The following is a 21,701-nucleotide window of genomic DNA, read 5'->3' as shown; positions in this document are numbered from 1 at the left end:
TTTTAAATTTTTATATTAATTTTATCGTTATGGTGTATATATTTTTTATTTTCAGTGTTTAATATTATAAAAAGGTATAATATTAAGTGAAGAAAGCCAACAAAAACTGTTTATTTTTCTTGGACGAACTACTACGTCACAAATAGTCGCATCCACTAAAACACTCCACGACTATTTTTTGGTTGCATACGTACGCGTGACTGGCATGTTTCGAGGAGAATTTCAAAATTGATATGCATAAAAGAAACTAAAAAGCACTTGAAAAAGGCTTAATTCAGAAAATTATCGAGCAAGAAATGCATTACAAAATATGGAAAACCACATATTTCTATTAGTATTATACATAAAAATAATGAAGGTAGTTTTACTTATAAAAATACTTTTAAATTATCTTTTATAAAAACTTAGAAATTCTCACAATATAATAACCATATTAATAAATATTTATTATAATCCTTTTAAGCTCCGTTAAAAGACACAACTAGATCCGACATGGAGTCATTTTGTTCAATACATAACCCTTTTTCATTGGCCAAATGAAGCAAACATACGAAGCACATGGGAACTAATAAAAATAAGAAAGTTTTACTGACAAGTTTTGAAGGGTTAGGCGAATTTTTTATAATAAAAAGTATTCAAGGGACAATATGAAAAAGTTATAAAGTTTATAGAGTAATAAAATTTGCTCAAAAATGTTATATACGGCCCATAAAAACTAATAAAAAAAAGAAACATTTATGATATTCTAGATAAAAACTTTTTTATTATTAGTAATTATTTCTTAGTAATATATACTAATAAAGAGTTTATCTGTAAATTTTATTAATGAACATGAGGCACAGAATATAAAAAACTTATAAAGTTTATAAAAGTATTAATATTACTTTTATTATAGTTTACATTTTTTTTATATTTCTAAAGTTTTATATATTTAAAATTTTTTTTAACTAGACAAAAACTTTTATTATTATTATTTTTATTTTATAATAACATATTTCATTAATAAAATTTATAAAGCACGAGAGAATCAGAAAATATAAAAACTGTAACAAAGTTTATAAAAGTGTTAGTATACTTTTATTAACTTCTTATATATATATTTTATTATTTATTAATAATTTTTTTAACATTTCTTAATGATAATTGTCTAAAAAATTTATATAATAATTTTTTTCTCTTTAATATTTTTATTAGCATTGCAAAAAATATATGTATAGAGTTAAAGTAAAAAGATTATACCATAAAAAATAAATTTATTGTTTAAATTTTGTAATAAACAATAAATTTCTTAATAATAATAAAATAAAATATGCAATATTTTCTAAAAATAGTGTTTTACTTAAGCGCCTTCTCTTAAATCGAAATAGATGTTAAATTCTACCAAATTATATGTAAATGGCCAATAAAATAAAAATTTAGAGTCTATATATTAATTTTTATTATGTTTATTTTTTTTAAAAAAATTATAATGAAATTTAAAAACTCAACAATACTTTCAGCTTTTTTCAATAAGTAAAACGCTCTTCAAAAAAAATTTATAATAAATTTTAAGAATAAAAATGTTTTTGCTGGATTATAGTGAAATTCGTTAAAAAAATATTTAATATTTTTATATAATAAATCTCTTTTTTTTAACGAGAAAAAACATATTTTTAAAAAGCTTAAACCTAATAAAAAAAAACCTATTCATAATGAAAAATGAAAGTTTTAGGTTTGTATTATATAACAAGAAGAAGTATGAAGACTAGAAAATTAAAAGATAATAACAATAGTAATATACATATCAAGTTTTTTAAAATAATATATAATGAAACTTTTGAGGATATGATGAAACTTTTGAAGATATTAAATATATTAGTAACACATAAAAAGTTTCTGTAATAATATTAAGCATTAAAAAATTTTTTTTAGTGCAACTAATAATAATAATAAAATTATATATTCATAAAAAAATTGTAAATACCAGAAACGTTTCGAGCGAGTTCTTCAGGCATTTGTTTTGGTATTTTTTTAAATATTTCTGAAAATTTGGGCTTTTCATGTTTAGAAATTTTAGACTGCATTAGAAAAATTACAAAATTTATATAAATATTAAAAAAAGGTTTTATTATTATAATAATAAAATAAAACTTTAATAAAAGTTTAGACTGAAAAATAAAAAAAATCAGAAATAATAAAACGGATAATAAAAAGTTTTTATAAAAATGATTTTATAATAAGAAAAACTCAATATATATGATAATATATAAAAATTTTATAGACAATTTTAGGAATGCATAAAAATGTTATAAAAAAAATTCATTATAAAAAGTAGAAATATATATATAAATTATTAAAAAAAGGCGTATTTCTGTAATAATAATAAAAAAAAACTTCAAAGAAATTTTTTTTAGTGCATAAAAATTCACTTAGAAAAGTAAATGTAATAAAAACATTATGAAAAGTATATAAACTTTTCAATTTTTTAATGGACAATGATACTAAAACTTTAAAGAAATTTTACTAAAAAATAAAATAAAAAGAGTTTTGAAATTCACATAGAAAAGTATATATAGAAAAATAACATAGAAAGTAAAAAAAAAGGTTTCAATTTATTTTAAAACAAAAATAATAAAACTTTAAAGAAATTTTATGCCACACTAATAAAAATACTACTAGAAAAAAATATAAAAAATAATGTAATTTTTATAATATTTTAATAATATTAGTAATAATAATAATAAATAATAAAGAAAGAAAGAAAGAAAAACTTCAAGAGCGTTAAGTATATTTGTTTTGAGCAAAGTCACGTCCATTCTAGTTGGCTGCTTCGCATAATTGATTTCAACCTTTTCTATGTGTCTTCTCACCGTTTCAGTTTCCTTATTATTATTATTATTATTATTATTCTTTTAATTATTAATATTCTTTAGATATTAAAAAGTTCGTTTATATACCGTTACTAATGTTTTTAATAATAGATATTTTTTTTATAATTTTATTAAATATATGTAAGTGGTTATTTATATAATATAACCAATACTTTTTATTTTTAGCCATAATATATAACAAACATAAAACTTCTTAATTTTCTTATAAGTTATTTATATTACATAAAAAAATAATAATTTCAGTAATATACATTCATTATAAGATTACTAGAAATTTTTTAGAATTACTAGATTAATGTATTCAAATTAATGTATTCAGTACTAATAATCGTTTACTATTTATTATTATACAATATTATATAGTATATTTCATTATGAATAAACTGATTTATTATTAATTATTATTATTTAATACTTTTTATTATAATAATTAATTTGCATATTACTATTTAATATTTATAATTAGTAATCTGCGTTTTATTTCCTGTTGAGTATTAATAGTTATGCACTTCATTTTTTATATCTTTACTATCTTTATTCTAATTATCTATAATAATTATTATTTTGTACCTTAATTTTTATTTATTTTTTTTATTATTATTATTAGTATAATTTGTATACGTTCTGCAGGCCATCATCATTATCAAGCATATCCTCTTCATAATTATTTAGTATGGAAGTCGCCTCGTTGGATAAAAAAGAAGCCTCTGTACGCATCAAGTGCAAATGTGTCAGTAACCAATAGTACACATACAATTAAGGTATGAAAAATATTCCAAGTTCTGAGCTTAAATAACTGTAAGTTGGTAGAAATAGTATAAAGTGGTTATTTTTGTTATAATATTCTGTTAACAAAAAGTTCCTTACTTTTTTAATAATTCATAATAAAATTATAACTTATTATTATTAAACATCAAAAAATATTGAAAATAATATTTAAAAAAAGTATATCCCTTTTTTTCAATGAAAAAAAAAAAGAAAAAATATATACAATAAATAATAATTTTAAAATAAAAAAAAAATTATTTAGAAAATATTTTATAAAATGTAAATAAACAAAAAATTGTAATATTTTTTAATAAATATTTAAAAAAATTATAAATAAAAATAGTAATAAAAGAACGTTTATAATAAAAAGGGATAGAAAATAGTAAATAAAGTAATAAAAATAATGAACTATAAACACTTAAACAAAAACGAAAAAACTAATTAATAAAAAATATAATAAAAAATAAAAAAGTTTTAACACTTAAAAAAAGATTAATAATACGCAAAGTTATTTATAAATATATATGTAATATAAAAAAGTAAAATATAATAGATATTTAAAAAACTAAACAAGTTTAATATAATTAATAAAATATAAAATAATAAAATAAAAAAAAATAAGTAATAAAAAATTATTAAAAAACAAAAAAAATTATACGCAAAGTTATTTGAAAATAATTGTAATTTATAAAACTATATAAAAAAAGAATGATAAGTAAAAAAAAATTTAATATCAAAAAAAATAATAATACACAAAGTTGTGTAAAAATATATCTAAGATATAAAAAGTATACAAACCAGAAATGTTTTATTTTTTTTTATTTTTAATGAAGAACTATATCAAAATTGAGAAATGAAAATATAAATTATACAATTATAACAAAAAGCAGACTTTAAAAAGTTTAATAAGAGAAAGAAAAAAATATATATATAAATTTATTTGAAAAATATAAAAAAAGTATAGAAAAAAAATAAAACTAAAAAAATAATTATCAAACAATATTATAAACAAAAGTAAAAAAAAAGTTAATTTATTAAAAATATAAAAATAATGAAGGTTCTTTTATTTTTTTACATAAAAATAAATAATAATAATTATTTTAAGATGCAAACTAAATCAAAATTTATACCAATAATATTAATAAAAAATAAAAGTATGCTACTATAAATATATTGCAAAAAGAAAGAAAACATATAAATAGTTACAACAAAATAAAAGTTTTCTTAAAACTTTTTTAAATAAAAATAAATTATGAATATAATTTATAATAATAATGAAACTGAAAATTATGAATAAAAATAATAAATGCACGATATTAATAATTATTATTAAAAATAAATATAATTATATTAAGAAAATATGAGATATAAGTTTTGATTTTTTGTTAATAATAATTTTATAATAAATACTATAAAAAGAATTATTTATAACAAAATTATTTTTTAAGAATATAAAAAAGTATCAAATAAAGAGAAAAGAAATAAAATAAAGACAATATCATAAATGTGAAAGAAAAAATGGTGATAATAACTTAATAAATTCCATATATAAAAATAAACTTTTATGAAGTTATGTTATTTTTAATATAAGAACTAAATTTTATTAAAAAAATGTACGACTTTAGAAATTAATATAAATGTATATATTAATAGTTTTAAATTTATTATATATATAAAAACTATTATATATAAAAAATTCAAAGAAAAGTATAAAATAATGCGAAATAAAAAAGAAAGGAAAATCAGAAACAAAATCATAAACATGAAAGAAAAAATTGTAATAAAAATTTCATAAATTCCATTTTTATTAAGGAAAATATAAAAATAAAATATATTATAAATTTATTTTTTAAGATTTCATGTAGTTTTGATTTATTTTTTACAACTTTTTACTATTTTCCTTTAAAGCAAATTTATAATTTTTTCTTAATAGTTTTTTAGAATTATTTTGATTTTTTTTAGTAAATTATTAATTTTAATAAATACATAGTAAAATAAAAGTTGTGATATTATGTTGTGAAAAAAAATTTTAAAAAGAAAAAAAAAAATAAAAATTTCCTTTAAAAATTTATATATGAAAAAAAAAATAATGATAAGTATTCAGAATATTTACAGTAAATATTTATATTAATAATAAAAATATATAAAATATTGTAATAATAAACATATTAATAAATTAAAAAAAAATATAAAAGCTATAAATATAAACAATTAAAGTAATTCTTATATAGAACAAATAAGTTTTAAAAATGAACAAGAAAATAATAATAAATATGTTATTTAAATTTTTTTCATAAAAAATTGCAAAATTATTGTATATAAGTATAATTATTATTTATATTACTTAAAGGAAATAATATAAAAACTATAATAAAACAAAAAATTTTAAACATTAAAAAGTTTTATATTTAGAAAAACACAAAAAAAATAGAAAAACTATTAATATTACTAGTAATAAAATTTTTTAGAGTGAATAATTTTTAATGTCTTACAAAAGTTAAAATTCGATAAAACAATAATAATAATAATAATAATAATAATAATAATAATAATAATAATAATAATAGTAATAATAATAATAATAAACCTTTCAAGTTTGGAATTCCCCGTAAATTTTTACTAATCTTTAGGTTAAATATAATAATAGTATATTATAATAATAAAAATAATAATTATGGAGCGCAAAAAGCACGAATGTAATAGCCCATTGCCCCAACAAGATGCGTCTTGTAAAAGCTACAAGAAAATCAAGGCTTCAACTTAACTACTAACTGGAGCAATTTAAAAACTTTTAGTCACGTGATTTGCAAGTGTTGGCTTTCTCACTTGCATATATAATTGCCTTTTACAATTTAAAATTACGTTGATTGGATATTATTACTAACACAAAAATAGTTTCAAAGTTTTCATAATTTTTATAAAAACTATAAAATACTATTAAAAAAGGGAGGAATAATAATAATAATAATAATAATAATAATAATAATAATAATAATAATAATAATAATAATAATAATAATAATAATAATAATAATAATAATAATAATAATAATAATAATAATAATAATAATAATAATAATAATAATAATAATAATGTAGAAAAGTACCGTCCAGCGTGGTTTTAAAAAAAACCGATACAAGTCTGCAATGCCGTAATGCTCATCTTTGGGAAGAGTATTTTTTTCTTCACTATTATTAAAGTGTATTAAAAGTTATTATATATTATTTTTTAATTTTTATTAATTTTTATTATTATATAAAAATTTCTTTATTATTTGTTATTATAAATGAAATATATTCGCAGAATTATTTTTTAATAACTTTACTTCTGTATAAAACTTATTTCGTGCAGTGTAATAAACTTTATAGTACTTATTAATAAGTGAAATAAAAATAATATTAAATATATAACTACCGATTTGATAGGTAATAAGTATCAACTTATATTAAATCATTAATAGCAGTTCTTTTATTAGTAGTGGAAGTAAACCATTATTTTTTAAAAAAAGCTGTAAACTACTATTCTTTCGACAAGCCCTCATAAAAACCCTCATTTAACACGCGAATGCTCCCATATACTCGAAAAGTAATAAACACCACAAAAAATGTGCAGTCGCGTGTTTATCTTTGCGATAGCACATGGAGATTGTCTCAGACTTGAAAGCTAATTAGGTCCAATTAAAAAAATTTAATGTTCTATTATTTTATTGGTTACAAAAACTGATTGGATATTAAAAATCCAATAGGAGTTTAACATATTTTAACGATGCAAAAATACCAACACTTAATAAAGAAGTTCCTCCGAAAAGAGCCACCATAAGCAATTATAAAATAATTACACATTATTTTAGTGAAAAACGAGCATTATTTTTCCACCACCATAAAATTTTCTTTTCTTTACTGTTTTCTTATTAGTTAATATTAAACCTTTAATTCTCATTTGAAGACAATTTTAATAAACTTTTATAACCTTAACTTGATTATTAAAACTTTAATAAGAAAAGTTTATAATAATATTGGAAGGCACCGTACAGTTTTAAGAATAACTTATACGAAGAAGGATGATTAGTAGTGAATTATAAAGAAAATGAAAAGTTGAAATGCGTTATATTGCAGAGAAAAATTTGTTGGGGTGTTTTAAGAGAGTGCGTTTTTTCACTGCAGTTTCATTATACGAAAAACTTACGGGTTTTTATAACAATTATATAGTAGCAAATAATTTTATAGACCCAATTTGGTTAATCAAGTAAACCTAAAAACAATGAGAAACTTTTAAAATACCACGTGTTAATTCTGAATATGAAAAGTTGCACATAAATTTTAAGTTGCAGCTTAAATCAATGGTTAACCAATCAGCAATAGTAAAAAATTTACAAAAATTTAAGCCATGTGTTTGAGCCAAATGGTTACAAAAAAGCTATTAAGTGCAAATTTTAGGTTACTGATCAGCTAATCGGATGAAAAGCTTTTTAAAATAAACTTTTGTTAAGTAACACCAAATTGTAACAAATAATTTTATATTGTTGCAATTTAAGCCGATAATTATTTTTCTTGTAGCATTAACAGTTGCTTTTGAATGCCCATGTGCGCTTTTAAGCTTTGCATTTTCAAAACTTGACAAATTTAGAAAAGTTTGGCTTTTTTAATATTTATGTTTATCTGATCCGCTTTTTATGTTTTTAATAATAATTTAAAATGTTGATACGAGAATTATAACTATTTTTTAAAACTTTTAAAAATTTATGAAATAAAAATATTCTTTATTTTTTCAAACAGTAGGCAATGCTCATTGGTTAACTTTTTTCTATAAAAACCGTCAATAGTTTAATAATAAAGCATATACCCCAACATTTAAATTATAAGTTTCTTATTGGCTGCAGAAGAAATTAAAAACTTTATATAAACTTTTTATTAATTTTTTTTTAATATAGCAATAATAATAAATGTAAAAGAAAAAAGTGAAACTATCAGCATAATTAAGTAAAACCTTAATAAATAAGGTTTTCACTGTGTAAATCATTATACAAAAACAAACTACAAACTTTCATAAAAAATAAAAAATAAAAAAGTGCTGTGAAACAAAAACTAAGTATAAAAATTTATTATAATAATAAAAACCAAAAATATAAAAAATGTATAAAATAAAACTTTTTTTAATATAAAAAATAAAAATATAAACCAAAGTTTGTTTAATGTCAATTGGCTCAGAATCGTGCTGGCGCTCCCTTTGAAGTCCAAAGTACTTTTTATAACAAAAAAAAATGAAAAAGTAAAAAAGTTTCTAGTGAAAATAAAGTTTAATATAATTCTCAACTGTTTAAATTAATAATAAAATGGTATATAAAATTAATATAAAAAAAAAAGTATCAACTTATTAACAATGCCAATAACAGTTTTATATATAATAAAACTATTTACAGTAAAAGAATTGAAACATACTATTTAGACAAGTCAGAAAAGTCTATCAATTTACTTTCTTTCGGGTTTCTTTTCGTTTCGTTGGTATTCTTGTTTACTTACGAAAATAATAATAAATAATGATAATAATATTAATATATAAATAAAGAAGACACAAACTGATTGGATGGTACTTCCAGTGCTCAGGACCAGACCACGCTCTGAAAATCTTTGGATCAAAGTAACTATACGGGTCTATTAAATAGTAATAAGGATGATAAAAATAAATAAATAATAATAGTAAAAATAGTAATAATAAATGATATTAACCAGTTGAAAGTGCTAAAGAAAACTTTGAGTTTCCTACAATAGAACCTTCAAAAGTATTAGCATGCAGAGCACACGCCTCTAAAGTTTTAGTATTATCAATTTTGTTATTAATTTTATCATTATTACTACTATTATTTTTACTTATTACTATTACCTTGTCCTTCATTTTCTTTACCAAAGTTTTCCAACGGGTCATTAGCTTTCATTAACAATAATAAATACAAAGAGTTTTATAAAGTTTCTTCTTCAAAACATTTTATAAAGTTTATAATGAAAGTATTATAGAGAAGTTAATTATATTATAAATAATATTTTTATAATAATAATAAAACGTTATTTTATATATAAAAAAAATTTAAAAGTAGCTTTGAAAAAAAAAATAATGAAGCATTAAAATTTTCATAGATTAAATATATTTTATAGAATATTAAAGTTTTTATAAAAATTATTATTATATAGTAAAATTAATACTACATTAAAGGTTTCTTAATATTATATTCATAATTTTTACGGCGTTTCTGTAAAAAAGGTTTAACCTTTTTTAAATTTATTATTCATAAAAATAATAACAAACCGGAATATATAAAAATATTAAGAAACAAAATTGAAGACACTAAGCTATTATTGGATAAGATTCGGAGAATTAAGATCCAGTATTGGCGTTTTTTTTTCTTCAATCATTTCTTTAAAAACTGTACAAGTTTATAGTTCACATTGACTAAAAAGATTTCACTAAATATTATGAAATTCTTAATATTATGAACACTTCTCCATACAAAATTTATACAAATATTAAAATATTTATAAATTTATAACATCGTTATAATAAAATGACACTATTTTTTATGCATAAATTATTATTTTCTATATAAAAATTTGCAATAAACCAAAAGCAGTTTCGGGCGGTTCGTTCCATAAATCCATTGGTTCCCCAAAATCGCTAAAATCTGTATCGTATTTATATCCAGTTAATTAATTTAATTTTTTTGATAAAATTTTATTAATACTTTCTCTTTAAATTTTGTTAATAGTGAAAAATTTAAATCCAATAAAATTTTAAAATTTTTTTAATTTTTAGTAATTAACATTTAGTTCCAGTAAATTATTTATACTTAACGAAATTTTATTATTATAAAAGAAACGTAATAAAGATTTAGAAAATAAAAAATTATTTAATTTTTTTTTGAATTTTTATATCCAATAAAAATATTAATATTTTTTTAGGTTTTTTTTTAATAAACAAAAGTGGTCAAAAATGAAATTCAATAATGTATTCACTTTTTATTAAAATTTAAGTACACTTATATGAATGAAATATTATAACCAATAAAATTTTTTTATTATTAAAAATTATTTTTAAACAAAAAAATTAGTGAAATATTTTATTCACAATCTCATTTATTACAATTTTATATTTTTATTAAGTAACAAAAAATATTGTGAATTAGAGAGCCTACCAAATTATCTAATTTTTTATGGTTTATTTATATCCTATAAAAAAATTTATTTCTTATTTTTCTATTTATAACAAAGAAATTAGTGAATTATTGATATGCAATAAAACTATTTTATATTTTTAATACTCTTTAATCCACTAAAATCATATCCAACAAAATTATAATATTTTTATCCTAATTTTATGATTATAAATAAAAATTTACTTCATATAATTATAATGAATCAATATGTATAACAAAATTATTTTTTTATTTACTATTAAACAATAAAAGATATTATATATATATAATAAAAAGTGTAATAATTTTTTAATAGCATAATAATTATTAACAAACTAAATATGAGTTATTAACTTAAATATAATAAAATATATATTATATTAATATATAACTTAGAAAAAATCCTTTATAGCTTTATTTTTTAAAATAAATATCAATAAAAAATATAAAATAGAATATAAATATATTAACATATATAAATAAAAAAATAAATTAATTTAAAAAAGTATAATAATGATATCAAAACTACGTATATATACAAAAAGCCACCGAATACTAGTAAAAATACTCGAGAGCGCGCCGTACGAGGCGAGCACCCTTTTTAAGATCCAATCAGGCTAACTCTTTAACTTGGTCTAACGAAAAGCACACAACTCAAGATGGTACTCTTTAGTAGAAATTTCGTTATACCCGTTCTTAGCTTTAGAAGCATCTCGAGTCAATGTCACGTTTAAAATTAATATACATTTTATATGTATAAATATGAAAAATAGATAAAAATAATGAAGAAAAGTATAATAATATATAAATTTTAAAATATTTAAAAAATATAATATTGATAATAAATAAACTTTATTTGTAATTAGTTTAGTGCGTACACAATAAACTTTGCTTTATATTAAGAATACTATAGAAAGTGAAAACTATGGATGGTACAAGAAAATAAAATAAAACAGTATTGAAAAAGAGACAATGATAATAATAATAATTTTCTTTATACTGCTAGTCATAATAATAAAAAATAATAGTAATAATAATAATAATAATAATAATAATAATAATAATAATAATAATAATAATAATAATAATAATAATAATAATAATAATAATAATAATAATAATAATAATAATAAAATAATAATAATAATAACACCATCAGCTTCTTGATTTGTAGGATTGGCTTCATTTTGAGAAGGAGCCCCTTCCAAGTCCAAACGAGTCACGTGACTGAAACTTTGACAAATTTTAAGATTATTCAATAAGCTTGTAGGAACCAAAGCTATTTATTATATATAATTTGAAGCAAAATGTGAAAAAAGTGTCTAAAATAAGATCATTCAAAGTTTTATGTCGCCTATTAATATTATTGATAAAGAAAAATAGAATTTTAAAAAAAAACTTTCGAAAGGGATTGGACGCAAAGGTGGACGCTTGACAACATATTCCGGAACTTTCATAGTAAAAATATATATATATATATACAAAATAATATAAAAAAAGAGAAAACCAAAACTGTTAAAGGTAACTTTTGCTCCGTGGAATACGCCAATATTATTCAAAATAAGTCCGGAACTAGAAAATTAGCCAATTAGAATTTAAAAAAGGTGATAAGTATATATATTTTCCACTATAAGTTGCACAAAAAAAATAAATAAATGCTGTAAAGAACTAAATACAATAAAGTAAATATTTTAAACAAAAAATTTAACCAAAACGAAATCAAGTCACTTTTTAGTTGGTTTATAAAAAAATAGCGCAAGAATAACAGAAATAAAAGTTGTCCAATCGGAAAAAGGGAAGGAAATTTCACGTGTAATAAAGTACGGACGCTGTTTTTTTCAATAGCCATTTCACCAGGTCTTTGGCCTTACAAATTGAGCCAAATTAGTAGTTCATCAATCATATATAACCCACGTGGGTTAAGAGCTCATTTAAACTTAAATTCGAGTTTCCAGCGATTTATACCAAGTTGGAAAGTACTTGTTATTATTAACACAAAAAAGATAAGAATATTCTATATATACACACGGCTTTAACCTTTTTTTTTTTAAGTTTGTAACTTCATAAAAAGAAAATCAATTAACTATTGATCTGTTAAAAACTTATTACAGAATACCTAATAAGGGCACTATTTGCACAGTTTTATCTACTAACAATAGACACAATGCCATAAAGCATATCACCCGGCAATTCCTTTGAAAAGAAATGGAAAACTTTTATTAATTTCTATAAACTTTAAGTCCCGCCTAAAAAACTTTTAACAAAAATTTGCATATCTTATGACGAGCTTTTTATATTTTTTTTGCATACTTGATTATGTCTTAATGTTCTGTTACATTTATAAAAGCATAGTCCGATTATATCCAGCAAGAAAAGTACAGTCATTTGCTGTTCATTTTTATATATTAATAAATTTTATAAAAGGTAAAGCGCTCTTGGAAAAGAAAAGTTTTTATAATAACTTGGCTATATACATACGTTGGCCCGAACCTCTACTTTGGATGGCCAATGAAATTTGTGGAAAATGAATAATCACATGAAAGACTTATAAGATTATTTCTTTTCGGTGTATATAAACTTTTACCAATATAAAAAAAAAATGAAAAAAACTGTTTAAGTTTAAGTAAACCCACCAATCATATTATAGAGAATAGTTGGGTTTTTTAAAAAAAAAAGATGATTAAAGCAAAAGCCCTTCAGTTTTATAATAATTAAAAAAATCTTGCATATATAAAAGCAATGTTTGCAAGCGCTGATAGGAAATTTTTTTTGACTCACTCTAAAATTTGTTGCACCTGCTTATCCAATCCAAAACAATAACAAAACTTTATTGGATGTTATAGTTTAATATAATTTTAAGGGATTAGTATATAGTATATTTATAGGGTTTCATAATTATTAAAAAAATTCCAAGAAATACATTTTAATATTTTCACGGTCGCGCGACCAAAACAAATTAGTTTTTTAAGTCGCAATAAACTTTATTTGTGTCCGTATAGAGTTATATAATTGAAAACCACTAAAAAAAAGTCTTTAAAATAATAGTAAAACTATAAAAAGTAAAGGACCAATAACATGTATGGATCAAAATAATCTTAAAAATGAGATTAAACAGAGATGTTTTATAAAGAACACCAAATTAAATTCATAAAATATATGGGTGGTAAGTGAACCCATTTTATTATGTACTAATTAATGCTAAAATGATATTATATTATTAAAAGAGAGTAGTTTATAATCTAACGTACCCTTAAGTACATGATTGGTGGCTGCGATATAAAGACTACAGTAAAAAAAAAGGATGAAACTTGGACTGTTAAAGGCCGATATGGCCTCCGGCTTTAAAATTAATAAGGTAATTGGCTACTTTCACCTTGTAGATAAAAAATATTGATAAACTTATTATTCGTTAAATTGATGCAAATAAACTCATGTAGAAACGGAGGCAGTTTACTTAAAATTATGCAGAACTAAAATTTTCGGCTAAGATATTTATAATTTTATCAAAAATAATTTTTAAAGAAGTTGTACAAGTGGCGCGCAACCTGCTACATTAATACGGGGCCTATGGGCGCTTAAACCACGTGAATGTGCAGGTAAATCGTAAAAAAGTTTAACTTTAAACATTAAAAAAAAAACCGGGAAAACTGTAAGATAAAATGAATTTCACGAGATACAAAGTTTAGAAAAAATGAGTATAATGCCGTTGCACTTTTTATAACATCCAGTAAAAACAAATAATAAGTGGCCCAAAAATATAATTGGTTCATTGTGAACAGATCTTTCTAATTGGCTCAAAAGTTATAACAGCTATTTATAAGTAAAAAAAAAGATTTTTATAGGAGAGGACTTTGAATGTTTAAAAAAAAAATCACGTGAAAGAAAATGCATCAACAAACATAACTTGTAATAATAGAGATTCCAAGTTTTTTTATTAGAAAATAAAATAAAAAAACTACAGAAAGTTAATGAAATAAGTATATATAATATAAAATTATTATAAAAAGAAATAGAAAAAAATTTATATTTTTTTATATAAAAAAATAAAGTATAAAAACTTATTTTGAGTCAAAAAAGCCAACCAAAAGAGACTTTACAAATGAAAAATGGATGCATATAAAGTGGTGTCTAAAAAATGTATTGGGGCCTGAAAAATATCTTAGAAGAACAAATAAAATAATTACTAAAATACGGTTAAGACGTGTTAAATAACCTTATACAGAACCAAATAGTTTGTATAAAGTTAATATGTTTGAGTTACGAAAAACGAATTACAAATAAAGTAAGTTTGTGTCAAATAATTTTACATAGTATCAAGTAAACCTTTTACTTGGGTCAAATTTTTTAGAGACTCTAAAAAATAGGGGATCCGCACAATATTTTATGATAGCAGACTCGTCAAGACGTATTTTTTCTACTTCCGTTTCAATAGTTTTTGCAGGCCGTCTCTAATAAAAATAAAAAAATATTATTATTATAGTTAATAGGTATAAAAAAAATTATATCAAGCAACGAAGAAATATAAGGGATTAGTATATTTAAGTAAAATATAAAATGAAATACAAGAAAATTAATTATGTTTATTAAGTTATGTCGAAGAGAGGAATAGAAATTAATTTATTGTCCCACATGCCTAAGTCACGTGGGATAAGCACATAATGGCACGTGGTAAAACTTGTGATATCATAACAAATGGTATATGAACCAGCATGAGCACAACTTCAGTTAATAATTTTCTGAATATTAAAAAGTTACTGTTTTTATTATACATAACTTGGTGAAAAGTGAAATAATAAAATTAATAATGTATAGAAAAAAATAAATGAACTTTAATTATTCAGTAAAAGTTGTGAGTTTTTATGGTTTTATCAGAAAAAGTTATATATTAAGTAAGAAATTTTTTTTAATAAGTTTACAATAATAATAAGTTTATCTATTTTTAAAAGTTTATAATAATTAAATTTAATGATAAATGCAAAAGCTCTATTAAAAAAATAATAAACCTTTTACTAATAAGAAACTTAATTAAACTTAATAAAATATAATAATTATATAAATAGCAAATAGGCATAGCGAAATCTAAACAATATTATTTACTACTTTAATAAAATAATAAAAAATAAAATAGTTATTAAAAATAAAGCAAATAATAATAATAATTAATAAAAAATATAATATTTACTATTTGGAGAATTGGGGAGGAATGATAACTTAAAAAAATAAAAAGTTATTTTCAAGTAAAGCAAATAAGCATAAAAAAATCTGAAAGTATTATTTATTATCTTAATAAAATAATAAAAATCATAAATAATCATGAGAAAAATAACAAAATAAGTACCAGAAAAAAAATTATATGGTTTATGAATATGAAGCAAATACTAAAATATTATATAACAAAAACATTTAAAAAAATTATTATTATATTTTATATATTTATATAATCTTTTTTCTTTATTACTATTTGTTTCCCTCTTCACACTTTTACTAAATAATTAAAGTTCATAATTTTCTATATAATTACATTCAACATATACAAAGCCAATAAGAATAAGGAGTGCTAAAAAATGTTTATTTCATAAATTAAATAATTCAGTGGAAAATAATAAAACTTCAAAAATAAATATTTATAATGAAAATAAAAATATATATAATAATTATAAATAATTAAAGGAAAAGAAAATACTGAAATAGAATAAAAAATATGAATAAAAAAATGAAAAGAAAGTATATAAGCATAACAGATATTGAAAAATTATACTAATTATATTCAATAATAAATATAAAAATAGAAAAAGCATAATAAGTACCAAAAAAAATTCTATTTATTATATTTTATTAATTAAAATGAATAAAATATAAAAAATAAATAATAACTATAAATATAATAAGAAGCATAATACGTACTAAAAAAATTATTAGAGTAAGAAGGAATTAACAAATAATAATGAAAAACCGTAAAAAATAATAATAAAAAAAAAAGTTCTATAAATACTTTTCGCATTGGAGCGTTTGAAGCATCAGTCAAAGTAGTTTTGTTACTTTCTGTTTATAATTTATATATATATAAATTTTACTATAATAAATAATAATACTTTAAATAAATATTTTATGAATATATATTTCTAAAAATAAATAATGCAGTCGTTTTTTACAAGGTTTTAATGTTTTTTTTATATATAAATTGTATAATAAAAAAAATAAACATGTAATGAAATAAATAATGCGGTATTCCCAACGATTTTTAAATTTTTTTTTTGATAAAATATATAATAATAACATTAATAAATTTTTTATAAAGAATAAATAACGCGTCGTTTCTTACAAATTTTTGAATATTTTTTAAAATAAAATTTATAATAGTATAAGTATATAATATTATATAATAATTTAAGACGCTTCGTTTCTAACAATTTTTATGGTAATATTTTTTTATTATAATTATAATGCTTATTAATAAAAAAGGTAATGAGCTAATAAATATAATAATAATAGACATAAACAATTTTTTATATATAAATATTTGATAAAAACAAATAATGCGTCGATCTAACAATTTTTTGTAATAAAAATATTATAATAATTACTTTTTTTTGATATAATAAGTGATAAGTTAAAATATATAATAATAGTATTAAGCTTATTTTTTTACAAATATTCTTTTTTTTATTATTTGTTTAGTTATTTTCTATAAATAAATATATTAAAAAGTTTATTATGACAATTAATAAATAATAACAATATATAAATAAAAATAGAAATAATATTGATAAGTTTTTAAAAGTAATATTTGTATATATATATATATATATATATTAATGAATAATATAATAAAAATATGAAGAAATATATAAAATATATTTTAAAGAAACTAAAAATAATAACTTGCTATTAGTATAAAGTAAAAGACTTACTTCTCAACACTTTTTTGTGATATTTATTTTAAAATTATGATAACTTTGATTACTATAATTAGTATTGTGTTCAATTCATAACAATAATAATAATGATAATAAATAATAATAATAAAAGTAATAATAATAATTAATAAAATATAAATCCAGTTCTTTATTACTAATTTACTGTTAAATAATTTTTTTGTATATATTTGTACTTTACACTATTATAAGCAATAATTCATTAAATAAATTTATAAATTTGGAATGACTTATTAATAATTAAAATAATTAAAAACGTATAAAATTATACGAGGAAAACAAAAAGAAGCAGAAAATGAATAATAACTAAAAAAATGAAAAAAGGTATAATATTTGATATTCAAAATAAAGAAACTAATACTTTAAAAAAAATCTAAAAGTATAACGTAAATTATAATAATATTGATAAGTATAAAATAATAATAATAGTAATAATAATAAAAAAAGTAAGTAATATAAATATTAATAGAGATGAGAATAATGATATAATAACAGTAATATTAATAATAGAAATAATAATAACATAAAATATAATAATAATAAACTTATAAACCTCAATGGTTGATAATAATAAAAATATAATTTTAAGAAATAATACTAATAATAAATATTAGAAATAATATTATTAATAAATAAAAATTTATAATTACTTTTTTATATAATAATAATAATATGGATTATAATAATAAAATTAGTAGCGAAATTATATATAAATCATATTAAAAAATTATTATAAATATAAAAATATAAAAAGTTTTTATTTACTTTTATAAAAGCTACTTATAAAAATAAGTAATAACTAAATTATATTAAAAAACAAAATAAATAAAAAAAATTATAAAAATTAGTAATATAAAATATATAAATAATAAATTTTAGTTACTTTTTTATATAACAAAACTGCGAGTTATAATAAAACTATATAATATACAAAACTTAATAAATAGTAGTAAACATAAAAATATAAAAAGTTTAAGTTTTTTTTTACTTCTATATAATATTATAAAAGTAAGAATAAAGAAAATTATAAAAAATTATATATACTTTATATAATAATAATAATAATAATGAAAAAAAAATAGTTAAATTATATATAAAAAAGAAAAAAAATTTATATTTACATTAATATAAAATAATTGTAAAAATAAAAGGTAAGCTTTGTATTAAAAAATGTATATATAGAAAAAAATTATATATAGTTTTATATAATAATAACAGTAATAATAATAATAATAATATGAGCCTTTTGTAGATCCTGTTAAGTTTATTTTGTATTTATGCATATCCTCATATACGGAATCGACACGTGCAGAGTATATTTTAGCAGAAGCTTCGAGTGCTCGAGAGGCCTTCGCATAATTAACAACACCTATTTGATAATAATTATAAAAAATTTTTTTTTACTAATAATGATTATGAAAAATAAATAATAAAATAAAAAAATTAATTTAACAAAAATATTGAATATTTTTCTAAAAACGCGAATAAGAAAAAATCATTATTTAAATAAAAATTTAAAGTTTCCTATAAAGTTTGTTAGTAAAAAATATTTTACAAATTAGACTTGTAAAAACCAATAAAAGTAATAAAACTAATCAAAGTTAAGATAAATAAGTAACGCCGCTAATAATAATAAACATTAAAAAGTGAAAATTGTATAAATTGTAATTAAAAAACATTAATAAAGTATAGTAAATAAGTAAAATAAAAATAATAAAAATAATTATAAAAAGAAAAAAATATAAATTTATAGAAATAATAATTATAATTTAATATAATTATTAGAAATAAAAAAAAGTAATTATTTATTATACAAAAACTAAAATTAAAAAAATAATCATAAAAAATTAACAAAGTTGTTTATTACTACTATTATTATAAATATCGTTGGAGTTTTCTTTCCTAATGCTTAATTAGTTTTATAATAATAATAAATTTAAAATAAAATTAACAAATATTTAAATAATTATAATAGTTATCGAAACTACTAGTAAGAAAATAAAATAATAATAAAAGCTAAACGAATAAAAGAAATTTTTATATCTGTAAAGTACTTTGTTTGCTATAATCTCAATAAAAAATTTATAAAAAAGTAAATTAAAAAAAATATATATTTTATAAAGCTTAGAAAACTTATAATAATAATATTATAACAATTATAAAAGTGAATATATTCCTTGAATTAATATATAAAAGTTTATGAAGTTAAAAAAATTGTCTAAAAAATAAAAAAATAAATGAAGAAAAAATATAATTTAATAAATTTATATTAGAAATAATAAATACAAATAAATCTTAAAAAAATAAAAATATATATAATTTTAACATAAATTTAAAAAAGTTCTACTAATCTAAAATAATTAAACTTAAAGAAACAATAGAAAATAGTTTTAGGATTATAAAAGTTTTAAATATGAAACCTTTAAAATTCTTTGGCTTATGTTTTATAAAAGTATACAATAGTAATTAAACTAATATTTTATAGAAGAAAAATAAATATACAAAATTGATTTCTAAAACAAAAAAAGGTTAAAGTAAATTATCAAAAAGCTTTTTAATTAAATATTTACAAAATCTGTGAATATGATGTTTTTGTTTATAAAATATAATGAAAACCCAACAAAATCAATTTATAAAATATAATAACTTAAAAGGAAATTAAAAGGAAATTAAAAATAATTAGAATAAAAAGTAATAATAATTTAATTCTAAATTATTTAGAAAGTTTAAGTAAAACTAATAGATTATCCTTATAACTTACAAAATTTAATTATGAGAATAATGAATGTACTAAAAATAAATTTAAAATTATAGTAATTAAAAAGAAAATAATAAAAAATTTAAAATAACGTAAAAGTTTTAAAAAATTTAAATCAATAAGAAAATTTTAATAAATATAGAGAAAGACTATACAATTTATACTTTACGTTTATTATGAATATTAGAAATACACAAATTAAATTTTCAATTAATAAATACTAATTAAGAAATCAATTATAATATAAATACTGAAAGTTTTATTAAGTTTTTATTAAATTATATAATAAATAATCAGAAAAGCTATACAACTGTTTATTTATTAAAAATAATGAATATATAACAAAATAAATTTATAAATAATAATAATTTAATAGGAAACTAAAAAAAATTTAAATTTGTAAAAAGTAATATAAATTTTAAACTAAATAATTTTAAAAGTTTAATAAAAACTAAATATAAAAGCTTTAAAACATAAAGAATTTGTTTATTTAATATAATGAAAATACAGAAAAACCAATTATAAATTATAGTAACTAAAAAGAAAATCAAAAATAATTTTAAAAATTTTGGAAGTATTTAAAATTTTGAACTGAATTTCTTAAAAAGTTTTGATAATAATAACTAAAAGAAGCTAGAAAAATGATTGTTATGAAAAATGATAAAATACAAAAATAATATTAATAAATTATAGCAACCTAAAAAAATTATTAAAATTATTGAATTAATTAAAGTTTCAGAAAATTTAATCTAAAATATTTATAAAGCTTTAATAAAAGTAAAAAGAAAAACTATAAAAACGAAGTGTTAATTTATTGTAATATATAATAAAAAATAATAAAAAAATTATATGTAAACATTTTTGAGTTTATAAAGTTCGTTTAAGATCTACAAAGTAGTGTGAAGTTTTTACTTTGGTGTTTATAAATAGTTTATAATTTAATTAAAAAATTTCGAGCCGAAATCTACAAACCAATATATAATTTTTATTCAGATTTTCAATAAAAAAGAACAATGAGAGCCTTTAATATAAATATAACTTAATGTTATAACATATTCTTACCAGAAAAAGAATAAATAATAATAATAGTTTTCATAATAATGCAACAGATAGAATAGAACGAAAAACAAATTTAAAACAGAATTAATAAAAATTTATAAGTGCTATTAATACTGAAGGATAAATA

The 21,701-nt window shown here is 18.4% G+C and overlaps 1 protein-coding gene across 1 annotated transcript; it reads right to left on the bottom strand.

Annotated features, from left to right (window-relative positions):
• Positions 1-458: 458 nt before the first annotated feature.
• LOC135146073 (condensin complex subunit 2-like) lies at positions 459-16,861 on the bottom strand. The gene is made up of 17 exons (XM_064078231.1): positions 16,815-16,861; positions 15,146-15,270; positions 12,330-12,394; positions 12,222-12,272; positions 11,976-12,101; positions 10,253-10,312; positions 9,520-9,564; positions 9,366-9,443; positions 9,216-9,290; positions 9,078-9,153; positions 8,818-8,880; positions 6,746-6,827; positions 6,226-6,262; positions 3,492-3,577; positions 2,751-2,861; positions 1,964-2,057; positions 459-565 (listed from the first exon to the last, which is right to left on the bottom strand). Exons 1-17 carry the CDS (start codon positions 16,821-16,823, stop codon positions 459-461), a joined length of 1,290 nt encoding a protein of 429 aa, XP_063934301.1. The 5' UTR covers positions 16,824-16,861.
• Between the last annotated feature and the right edge of the window lie 4,840 nt (positions 16,862-21,701).

This window comes from Zophobas morio, unplaced genomic scaffold (genome assembly GCF_036711695.1).
Source record: "Zophobas morio isolate AGI-343-1 ecotype UQ-CSIRO unplaced genomic scaffold, CSIRO_AGI_Zmor_V1 ptg000207l, whole genome shotgun sequence".
Lineage (NCBI taxonomy): Eukaryota > Metazoa > Arthropoda > Insecta > Coleoptera > Tenebrionidae > Zophobas > Zophobas morio.
This window is presented reverse-complemented; position numbering and strand designations above follow the sequence as displayed.